The sequence below is a fragment of the Rhinopithecus roxellana genome, chromosome 1 (genome assembly GCF_007565055.1).
Source record: "Rhinopithecus roxellana isolate Shanxi Qingling chromosome 1, ASM756505v1, whole genome shotgun sequence".
Lineage (NCBI taxonomy): Eukaryota > Metazoa > Chordata > Mammalia > Primates > Cercopithecidae > Rhinopithecus > Rhinopithecus roxellana.
In genome coordinates this window covers 75,566,343-75,578,427 of record NC_044549.1, presented here as the reverse complement: position 1 = coordinate 75,578,427, position 12,085 = coordinate 75,566,343, and the positions used below count along the sequence as shown (strand labels likewise).

The following is a 12,085-nucleotide window of genomic DNA, read 5'->3' as shown; positions in this document are numbered from 1 at the left end:
AGGCCAAAAACAAGCACACGGTCTTTAGAAGTGCTTTGCTTTAACGACTTCACCGTATATATGCTTATATATACTTGCCGCTACAATTTTCTAAAAATAAAACCAACATGAAAATCAATTAGGCAACAGAAAAGAAAGATCAACAGAGTTTGGGGAAGACAGCACAGCAGGTTAAACATTGCAAACAATGATGACTTATGGCAGCTACAACCAGCCAACGATGAACCAAAGGTGTTCATGCCCAGCTGACAGCTGACCCCTCAGCTCAGAGGACAAGGCCACCGAGGATGTGATGTGCACTGCTCCCCAGGGGAACTACATGTGGAGGGGAGTGGGGTGTCAGAACCAACAGTCCCACTGTCATGTTTTTACACCAGAGGTTGAGGATACCCAGTCCTTTTTTATCTTTGTGCCTCCCGACAGCCTAGCCCAGAGCCTGTAAGTGGTGGATGCCCGGGAAATGTGTGTTGAAAGATGGAATAAATGTGAAGGTGGCCTTGAGCAACCCCTCTGTTCCAAGGCCCAGCAGGGAGACACTGAGATTTCTGAAGGTGGTATTCTGCTCTGGCCTGGGGTAGGGAACTGGCATTGCCACGGTTGAGGAATATATTTGGTCTCGGGCCACAGCTGACCAGGAAAAAGGTCACTGACTGAAAGCACATTATGGGAGTGTCTGCCTATGTGATCTGAGAAGTTTAATTGCATGCCAACAAGGGCCCCCCTGAAAGCCTGTGTTGCACAGATACCCCAATGTCAAATGCTAACTAGAACCTTCAGCATAGACCTGCTCCTTTCCTGACTGGTGCAAGGTGAACACAGCAACACTGAGACACTGAGGAACAAAGTTGGGCCACAGGGGACAGGGGCAGCGGGAGGAGCAGGGCCAGCCTGCAGCACATGTGAGGCAGCCAGGAAGCTGGGCGTGTGCTGTCCCTGAGTACATGGGTGCTACACCCCTGCCAGCCAGCAGGCAGGTCAGGCATGAGAAAGCTGGGTGTCCCCAGGTGCACAGACCTTGGCCACATCCTGGTGCCCGAAAGCTAAGTGTTTACACCCACCACCTGCACAGCACTTGAAGCACTGAGCAGTCCAGGGAGAGATGCCGAGCTACTAGTTTATTGTATTTTCGTTTCCATTATAGACCATCTCTGACTCACAGAAGGGTATGTTCCAGAATTTTCATGTAAATACACCTCCATGTAGATTGTAAGCACTTTGCATTGTGAGATGATTAAGCTGGCAGATGTCTAGCCATAAACCTGGGAAAGCTCAGGGCAGCCCAGTTAGGGACCTGCTGCTCTCCCATTAGCACCAGCTTATTTTACAACCAAGCATCATTTACATATCATGAATGGCAATTTTATAGCTGACACATGGAACATTTCACATAAAGTAGAATTTACATGTCTGGGCTTTAGAAGTTGGAATATGTGTATACCTAGGTCTAGCAAAATACCATCTGAGTGCCTTGTCATAGCGTGGCGTGACGAGGCTTAAATCACACCCCCATGGGCACAGTCTCTGACAGTCCATTTTACTTATTACAGGGATAATCTACACTTAGAATAATACTTGTATCTCCCTAAAACTTTGGGGTTTTTAGCAAGCATTTTCCCAAATATTCAGATCATTTTATCACTATAACATATCTGCGGCAAGGTGGCAGATGTTTTTCACCCTACTTGGCCCGTGAGGGAGCTGGAATCCAAGTCAGTTTGGAACTAGGGCTGCAACTGCCAGGTCTTGTGATTACCAGGCTGGTGGCTATCTTACTATTCACACGCCAGGATCAGCATGGCCCCAGACAGGTGGCATAAAGGGATTTCACAGTCCTTGTGTGATGCAGGCTGTCTGGGCACCAGGATGGACCTTATAACCCTCAACCCTGCAGATGTCACCAGGCAGAGCATCAGGGGCAGGGGGTGGGCTGGACATTGTGGAGCAAAAGCCAATACCACACAACAGTCCCTCCCCGTGCTCCGCCCACTCTCTCGAAAGGCTCTGCACAGCCTGGGCACACACACTGGATGCCCTCTAAGACTTGCTGATGAACTGGGAACAGATCAGGTAGACAGGGCTCTTTCTGCCTACCTGAGCCCTTCCTGTCTGGCACGGGTCAGCCCCAAGGGGTGCCAGGTGGAAGGAGGAGCTCCCTTTCTCATGCTTCTTAATTTTGCAGGGGGCAAGGTGCTCCGAGTGCTTCTAGGGAGAGCAGTTCACTCCATCTACAATGCTGCTACTGCCCTTGTTCCCCCTCGAATGAATCTACTGGATGCGACAAATGTGGACTGACCCCCTTTCCCTGGTTCGCACTCGGCCCTCTTTTCCCTGGCCCCAAGCAGCCTTCCACTGGCTGGCATCCCCCTTTGGGCATGGGACGTTCACCAGTGTCACCAGTCAGACTCAGAGCAGACACAGTACAGGTGAGGGCACCAGCAGCAGCCGCCACACGCTCAGGGCATAGCTGGCTGTGGGGTCTCCCGCCTGTGCCCTCACAGAACCATCGTGGGGACAAGGGTGCATATCAGTAACTCCATGTACAGCTGGAAAGACTGAGGCACACAGCACTCGGATGACTTCCACAGTCACACGGCTGGTGAGTGACAACATTCACACGGACACACAATTAACTCCCAGCCCTCATAGCTTTAATTGGATCTTTTGAAATACTGTTCGCACCAAACGGCGATTCCACATAGACTTCCCCACTCTTCCTCGGGGAAGGAGATAGAGATGGGGTGAGATAGAGGAAACTACAAATTATCCTTAGTCTTTCAAAATAAATTTGTGTCTGGATTTCTAAAGTGTGTGGAGATTCAAGGGCAGGGCCTCTAGTCTCTTCTATGTCAGACTGAATGAAAACAACCACGATATAGGACACAAAGTTTGCTACTTACATTCACTTCAGTTATAGCAATATCAACGACGCTACCAACAACAATTAAGGCATCAAAAGTGTTCCATGCATCAGTGAAATAGTGCTGTTAGGGCAAGCATTCAGAAGCCACAGAGGAGAGGAAGCACCACAGGAAAAAAGAAGAAAAGGACAGTGTTATAAAAGGGGAATGTTCTAGCATCGCGCCACACGGCTACTTGAAACATCCCCCTAAAATAAACATGTTAAAGATACGCCACTGTGGGTATCACTTCTGACACAGCAAATGAAAACAATTAGAGACATCCTATCTTACCTTGCCTACTAGTGACCGGGGTAAATGCTGCAAAAAGGCCTATCCTCCAAAAGGTGATTTGTGTCTACAAAAGGCCCTGGGATAAGGCTCTACCCTGAAACGCTTCTTGCCTACAGCTCTCATTAGGAAATCCTAGTTTCAGATCAAGTGACTGGGATCTGTGACTTGTCCAGGTGATGCCACTGCAGGGCAGGGAGCGGAGTATGCACAGACAGAGGAGAGAGGACACAGGTGGCGGCCACGCCAGGTGCATACTCACGTCTGCTTCGCTGAGGGCCACGTCTATAATGCTGCCGATTACGATGAGGGAGTCAAACGTGTTCCAGGCGTCACTAAAATACCCCTGGACAGAGCAGGCGAGGGCAGATGTTTATGAGCATGTATGAATGACCCGCCACACGGACCATACAGGGGCGAATCCGAGTCCCTGCCGCACCCATGGCACCCAGGTGGAGTGGGAAAGCCAAAGGGGAGGTAACAATACTGTCCACTGGTGGAAAGGTGCACAGCAGGGTGGTTGTGCACCTTTATGTGTGAGAGAAGGTGCACGCACACACATGCATGCACGCGTGCATACACACGCACACGCGCATACACACACACGCGCGCACGCACATACACACACACACACACACACACTCATGGTCCTGAGTGGCACCAAACCAAGCAGAATATCTGCAGGGTCGAGGAAGGCATTTTGGTAACCTTGTCCTGGGACCCAGAGGGATGATCCCAAACCCTCACGAACTGATGGACTCCTTCCTTAGAATCTCCACTCACCCCACTTAAAGAGCACTGTCACCAGGCATTGCACACATTTTCATTTCTGTGCTCCTTCAAAGGGACCAGCAACGCTCTCCAGTCCTCGCAAGTCCAGCCTGTATTACAAAGGCCATGCCTTGTGGCAGGATGACTGACACAAGACCCTGTCTTCAAAGAATTCTCAGTGTAGAGGACACAGACGGGTAGAAAACGGCTTACAGGGACACAGGTAACGTGAGGCACAGTGTCGTGGCACAGACACTGGCTCCTGGTTGTGGGGGTGGTGCTTAGTGGGGGGAAGTCAAGGCAGGTTCTATAGTAGAAAAGAGTATGGAATGAAGAGGATGTTCCAAGGGCTCCCCTGTCCTCCACAGAAGCCAACAGGCTCCTTCTTCCGTCTCAGCTTTTGCTTTCTTTCCCTCCCGCTTTTCACCCTCTAGGCTGAGAGGAGTCCTTCCCATCCTGCAAAAATAGCACCAGGTTCCTCCCCACCTCCTGACGTCTCTGCAATCCTAACTGCCTAACCCCAACTCCATCTGTTCAACTTTACCCTTCTTTAAGGTCAGATAAAGGCTCCTTGATGGAACCTTCCCAGCCCCGGCTGTCTACACTCCCTCATGCTGACTCTGAATCTCTTACGTACTGATCGCTGAACGTGGGGTCTTTGTCTGCAGCTCTACCAACCAAAATCCTTGAAGGATGATGACTGTGCTGCATATTCAGTCCCCCAACTTCTCTAACCCCATTATCTAGCCAGAGCCTTGAACCCAGTCAGTGCTTGGCATGTGCAATGTCTCCTTTGTCCACCAACTTGTACCCTGCCTGTCATCCAGCTTTCTCTGGTTGCTTGTTCAGGTCCTCCTATCTTGCAACAATTTTGAGGGTACAACATACCCACAATTGTGACTTAAAATCTATATGTATGTGCCAGACATTTTACATCTTCTTCTAGCATCAGCACAGCAGGTGCTAAATGAGTGCCTGTGGTCTCTTGACACCCCTGGGAAGCTCCTGGTTGGAGAGGGAGGTGGGGAGATACTGCACAGAGAGCCAAAGGGGCAAGGGACTGGCTGTCAAGATCAACAGCTCTGTCTATAAACCAACTGTGTTTTTCCAAAGAGTCTGGACACTTTTTGGAAATGAAAATTCAGGTACAAATTATATAAAATGGGGCCCAGCATGTTTACAACTGGGTACATTTAGAGCTGCATTAAGAAAATCAGAACAAAAAGTACTTTGAGGTGTCAGGTCCCAGAAACTTGTGATGAAACGCAGACCCAGAGGCAGCCACTGCAGAGCCACAGCCTTTTGCGACAGTATAGAAGATGTGGACGTGCTGACTGTCCTAACAGCTGGAGTAGAGACGTTTATTCTAGTCACCGTTCATCAGTCCAGGTGCATTTACGGGGGAGCTACGACACTCACTTAGGGTTTGCTTCTTAAATTTCATCTTAATAATGTAAGATCCCCCCACCCAACTGCCATGGTTTCTAACCACCTATCCACCTCTCTCCCCGCCCTACAATCACAAGTGCCTGTCTCCCATTTTACCCTCACTGACTGCTACCCTCCCTGGCCCATCTATCAGCAGACCAAAGGAATTTGTGAGCTCCAAATCTGATGATCTATGCATAAAAGTCTAATGGGAAGGTCTATTTTAAAAACAGCACAGCTTATGCTTTCTAGCTTTCCTTTGCATGAATTCATGATTCTTGGCTGGCAAAACTGAGCAGAGATGGGCTGCCTTTGAGGTCTAGACTAGCAGTCAGAGGTGAGATCAAGAGCTAGCCTCAGGTTGTAAGAGAACACAGCAGAGTTTCCTTCATCCAGGAAGTCTCCTAACAAGAAAGCCAGCTGAATCAATGTGCTTAGTGTTAGAGCTGACAGCCCCTGTTGCGAATGGATAACAAGCAATTCTCCGACTGGTGGCAGTGCCACAGACCACACTTGGAGGGGCAGAGCCTGCCCTTTTCTTCCCGGAGTTAAGAGTAACTCAAAAGCTAAAGAAAGCGCAGTGATCCTTCCCCTCCCCTCCACGGAGGTATTTACACCTTGATCAAACATTTGGTCACGAGTAGCAACTAGACCTCCAGAGTATTGACAGGGCGGAGGAGACCCAGGGTCGGCCCTTCGCACCTGCTGTGCTGTGTGCCCCAGCCCCGCTTGCATTTGTACCGTGTGCGCTGCTTCTCTCCGTTATTTATGTCATTTCCCAGAGACCAAACCCACCACATAGATGCTGGAAGCCAGCCTCTGGCTTTGAGATTTTATTCCTGAACAGCTCCTCTCTCCCTCTCTCCAGAATTATCAGTGTTCTCTCCTTCGGGCCATTTCCATCGGCCTATAAGATATTCTCAATGCTGGTGTGCTGTGATGGATAAAATCCCTTTAAATCAGCACAATAGCGGTTTAACATTTCCTTGGAATGTTGGAAATTTTTGGCAATTTCATTGACTCTCTCTCCAGAAACCCCTTACACTCACAAAACTGTGCCCAAATCAGAATGACTGATGGACTGAAGGGTGATGGACACCCCTAATCTAGGAAGCAGGAGGCAGGTGACTGAAATCACAGGCCCTGACCAGGTGGCTCTGACAGGAGTCCAGGGGAGGGAGAAAATGCCAGCCCTCCCATTCTTCCCACATACTGTTTCCCTATTTAGTAGCCTCTTGTTTAATAAAATCACTGTCAAGTGGCATGACTCAGTTTCCCCATCCTTCACCCACCAAAGGCACCATATTGCCTTTGTAACCAGAAGATAAGACAAGACATGACTCCTAACAGAGGGCCCCTCTCCCTGCTCTCTCCTCTTGGCCTATGATGATGTGTTCTCCTGCAAAGGAATTCTGAGGCCAGAACCTCTCAAGTGGAACCACCTGTCAAATCTGTATTATTTTTGTGTCCAGCTCTACCTGTCTGAAAAGACCAAGCAAGTCAGCCACATGCAATAATATGTGTTACGTAGAAACATTTCTGACTCTGACTCTTAAAATTATAAATCAGACTAATGTGGGCCTCAGGGTCAGGAAGCACCATTATTTCTAAGAACCCTATTCTCACCATCCATCAATGTTTGTCTCCTGCTGGACAGTGGGTTCCCAGAAGGCACACCTCTTCTTATTCCTGGACCTCTTGCCAGGATATGACACAGGTGTGGCACATGGTAAGGGGGCAATGTTTGTGGAATGGTTGCAAATGGCAAACAAGAAAAGTGGCCCAAGTCCAGATTCCTTTTGCTGCCTAGATTCACTCTCATCTACAGACTGGAAGAAGCCTATATAAATAATGTGCCTTTTGTCATTGACCATGGCAGCCAGATCTCTTCCCTGTTTCTGGCAGGGATTATTTGGGTAGCATCTGACCCAAGTGATAACGCAAAGTGCCAACTTTTGGTAGAAACTATGCCTGACAGCTTTCTAACTAGCAAAAGCCTTTCCAAAGGTAAGTGGGGGATTAAGGGAAGATGTGTTCCACTCTGCTCTACCCAGATACCCTGCGATAGAAAAGCAGGTATCATCTCATGCCCAGAGGCTGCACCTCCAGGATCATCCCTTTATTCCTTTCTTTATTCCACCAATCTTACTGAGCTACCACCAGAAGCAGGCCTCATGTGAGGCACCACAGAGCTAGAGACAGAAGACTCAACCTGAGACCCCAAGCAGCTGCTCACCAACCAGCAGAGAGGCAGACATGGAGTAGTGTTGGTAACGATGGTGCATGGTAGGCCCCCAACAGATACACGAGAAGAGGAGAGGGCTGGCTCTGGCTGGGCTGGTGAGGATGCTGCCTCACAGGAGAGAACATTTCCCACAGGCCTTCAAGGATAACAAAGAGGAAGCAGGGCATCCAGGCAGAGGCGCATGGGCAGGGAAAGGTCAAGCATGCCAACACCCTGGGATGGGGTGGGGAAGAAGAAATGGCAGGGAGGGAATGGCAGGAAATGAGGCAGAAATACACAGGGGCCAGTGCTTCATGGAGGACTTTGAATATTTGACTAAGAAAATTGTATATGCTTTCTCAAGCAATAGGTGGCCAGTGCCAAAATATCACTGCAAGAGTGGTCTGGTCAGCTTTGTGCTTACAAAGGGAGTAGGTAGAAGGGCTGAGGCCAGAGGCAGGGAGACCATTTTGAAGGCAGCCAGGCATAGTAGCTCAGCAGAGAGAAGGGCAGTGCAGGTCTGCACGCCACAAAGGTGGCCACTAATGCTCTGGCATGTATGCATCTTACCAGGCAAGAAGGGGACCAGGAGAGGGCTCTGGGAAACCTCAATGTCAAAAGGACAGGATGGAGCCCGACAAGACGCCCAACGTAAAGTTCTAAAGACAGTAATATTTGGTTTCAAGTATTATTTGCCATTAAAAGTGAATCTCCTAGAATAGATGGGGTCATGAAGAACTGAAAAAAACAGTATGAAATTTTCTCTCCGGCAGGTGGAAAAGGTACTCTAGGAAGATCATGAAGAAGCTTTACTCCTGCAAGGGACCCTGGAGTAGCAAATAGCGCCCTTGAAGGCAGACGGGACCAGAGGACCCAGTGCCCATTCTGCATCAGCTCTGCACAGTAGCATTAGGACAGCACCAAAACTCTTTCTTCTTTCCCCAGACCTAATTTCTCTTTATTTTTCCAGCCCAAGTAGCTAGGAGTATAAATTAGTGTATTTTCAGGATAGAATCAAGATCAAAATGCTTTAAAGGATTAAGATGGTAACAAAGTATGGCTCACTGGAGAAAGCCGGTAACCGCAGCAAACAACCTGGCCTAGAATACAGCCTGGATGAAACGCCAGATGGTAACATCCCACAAAGAGGGAATCCCAGACAGACCAGGCTCTTCTTACTCCACAGAAGTGCTCTCTATACCTGCTGTAGCCAGCACTTTGAAAAAGGCCCTTCTTAGTCAATCTTCCTCCTTGGAGCAAGAGAACTTGTTGGAGAATTCCAGCAGCTGGAGGGAAAGGCTTGGAGAATGGGGCTTGTGTCTCACCTAAACTAGGGCCTGCTTTTGAAAACCCTACAGAGGCCCGGTCGACCCCAAGTTGAAAGTATGACCTAGGCTGCACCAGGTCAATGCCCAGCTGGTGAACTCTCCCTTCAGGAACCCACAATCAGCTAAATCACCTGCTTGCTTTTCCGGGATGCTTTTGCGCTTCGGCTACTAACCACCTTCCACTCTTGCCTGACCAGTGCTCCAAAACACCTCTTCCCAGGCTGTGAGATGGCCTCTTCCATCATGGAGGCTTCCAGCGTGGGGTTTCCTCCCTCGGTCCCCCTCCCACTTCCCTCTGGGCTAGCAAAGGCTGGGTCATCTCATCTCCCATGGCCTTAGGCCATTTCCCTCTAAATATGCTCTCTTAGGAGGTCCAGTTTCTGCATCAGGCTCCTTTATATGAAATAAGTCCTTAAGGTTAGATTTCTCAACTTTCTTTAACTCTTCCTTCGGAGAAGGAATGTCTTCTCACCTACCAGTAAGAATTTTGTCTTACCTCACTTTCTATATTTATTTTACGAAGCAACTGAAACCCTGCCATTCTGTGTCCCCTAACAGAGATACTGACAAGTCCTCCTAGAAGGTGTGCCTGACTCAGTGGAGAACCCTGCCATGAGGAACCCTGTTACAAAGCTCCTCTCATGAGACAAAGCCTCTCCTGAGATAAGGCTGAGGTCCCATGTGGCCATCTCCTCAGAATATTCCTCCTTCTGCAGCCTCGAAAACCTTGTTCTTCAGCCCGACTACCCCACTGACCAGGAGGGAGGAGTCCTCCCTGGCTTCTTTGTGAAAGACCACTTGCCTGGGCTGGGCTTGTGAACACCAAAGAGAAGAACAAGAAAAAAGGGGCAGGAAAAATTTTAAGGAGGGCATTGCTTCTTGGTGAACTGATACTCTCCCACTCAACCAGGCACACGATATAAACTCAACCTCCCCTGGCCATGGGGAACGCAGCGACAGTGCTCTTCAAGTGTGGAGATGCTGCTGCTACTGTCTTAAAGGCTCTCCCAATTGTAATGTGAGGTTGTCTAATGCTATGAAGATATCTTGCTGAGTAAAACTACAAGCAGTACAATTTCCAGCAGAAATCAACCATTTAAAAACTCTGATCTATCAGTACTAATTATAACTTAGCTACTCATTTCCCTTTGGTATCACCTATCTGTTCACACGCCACTGAACTCTCCTCCCAGGTCTGGAGGTCTTCTGGGCAACTGTCAGCCTACTAAGCAGTGCACTACTGGGCTGTCAATGCACTGGCCTGCTGAAGGGAGCAAGCACAAACATGCAAACACACACACGTGTGCACACAGACACACACACACACACACACACACACCATGGGTGAATGTGCTTTCTCTTCAGCCTGGAACAAGCTTTCAAAAACTTCGAGCTTAATCACCTGGCAAGGGAAGACATGGCCCAGGTATCTGGGAAATGTTCCACAGAGAGGTTCCATGTCACATTTCTCAAGTACCTTCAATGTTCTTATTTTGCAACCTTTTCCATCAGTCCAGACAAATATTGTTCAAAGAAGTAAAGGTGAGAGGGAAGCAAACCAAAATCTCAAAGGAAATTAAGATGAATTTGGAAAAGGAGGAAATGCTTATGTATGTAGATATGGACAAGTCACAGTAGATAATAACATCTGGCCATGCATAAGGTGCCAAATTTGACCCCACTGCAATCACCCCAATTAATCACTTACAAATGTCCTTTCTTTTTGGTCCACAAAGATCTGACAAAGATTGCATAGAGATTAATTCAAATTAAAGAAAGGAACAGTTTGGAATTAGAATTTCATGTAACTATGGAGTATGTGAAACCATCCATTTCATAATCCATGTCTAACTTAATTAAATCAGTGTCGTCAGATACCTTACACAGAGATAACTAACTGGGTCACTGAACTCTGTCATCTCTGAGAGTTTTTGACTATACTGGGAAAGAAACTGACGGCCAAATATCCCACATTTTGGCTTGATGTGGCTCCTCTGTCCAGGGTTTTAGAGTGAGGGACCATCCTTGCTTGATGATGAGGAGGCGGTGGTGAGGGTAGGAGCAGCAGTGGCCGACAGTCTGCAGCATGGAGCTACATGCCAGGCACTCTGTTAAGCAGTGCGTACATGGTAATTCTTTACTCCTCATGACAACTCCATGAAACAGCACTATTAGCATCGTCATTTTATGGATGAGGAAGTTGAGGCACAGAGAAGTAAGGAAATTGTTTCAGCTGTAAGTGCCAGAGGAGAGATTTGAATCCAGTCCAGTTCCACAACTATGCAATTTGACACTGAACTACACTGCCCCTTATCTGGCAGCCGCTGACAAGTGGGGAACTGAATTTACTCCCTCCCAGAGGGGATACAACGCGCTGAGTCGTCCAGCACAGCTGAACACATTTCATGTCTCATTTTGTGTTAAAGTTGGTGAAATTTTTCTAAATTAAGCAAACAAAAGATGGTATGGCTGTGAGAGGTCTGCAGCTGGTATCAGCACTTCCCTTAAAGGGTAAAAAGGATGCTGTAGACCAAGAACAAACAAAACCAAAGTCTTTAGACTAGATATCTGAAAGTATAATCAGGGTCAAATTCTTCCTGATGGGTTATGTTCAGACATTTACTCTAGTGCTTAAGTAATGAGGCAGGTTTCCCTGACACAGCATGATACGTATTATTCTAGAAACAGAAAACTGGCTTTCAAAATAATCTCCAGTTTACAAATTTCCAATTCTAATCTCCCTTCTTCTGTTTCTCAGAATTGTTTTCATGAGGTTTTGTTCTTGCAGATTCATTCTCCCCTATGTACACACATGCTCTAATCAGATTTTAATGTTCTCAGGTGGTAACCCAGTTAGTGGCCAGAACAATTTAGCATAATTCAGTAACACAAGACTAACAGGAAGCGAGTATTTCTCCAGGGTGACTCAGCAACAGCCTTTGAAAAGTGGGTTCTGCAACTCACCTTAGGCTTAAAGGCGATGACTTTCAAAACCATCTCGACGGTGAACACCCCGGTGAAGACCATGTTCAGAATGTCCATGGCGTCATTGAACATCTTGGACTGCTCGTAGTGCTATGGATGAAAACAGAGGGACTGTTCTCAGCGCCTCCGCCACGATCTCACGTGCTTGCACATGGAGGCTC

General features: G+C 48.0%; 1 protein-coding gene across 2 annotated transcripts in view; it reads right to left on the bottom strand.

Moving 5' to 3' along the window:
* CACNA1D (calcium voltage-gated channel subunit alpha1 D) overlaps positions 1 to 12,085 on the bottom strand; it is a 330,433-nt gene that overhangs the window by 47,545 nt on the left and 270,803 nt on the right. For both annotated transcript variants that reach the window (XM_010376188.2, XM_010376189.2), the window contains 2 exons: positions 11,904 to 12,014; positions 3,451 to 3,534 (listed from right to left, as the gene is read on the bottom strand). In XM_010376188.2, the coding sequence (XP_010374490.1) occupies positions 3,451 to 3,534; positions 11,904 to 12,014 (195 nt within the window). The remainder of the gene's footprint in view (positions 1 to 3,450; positions 3,535 to 11,903; positions 12,015 to 12,085) is intronic.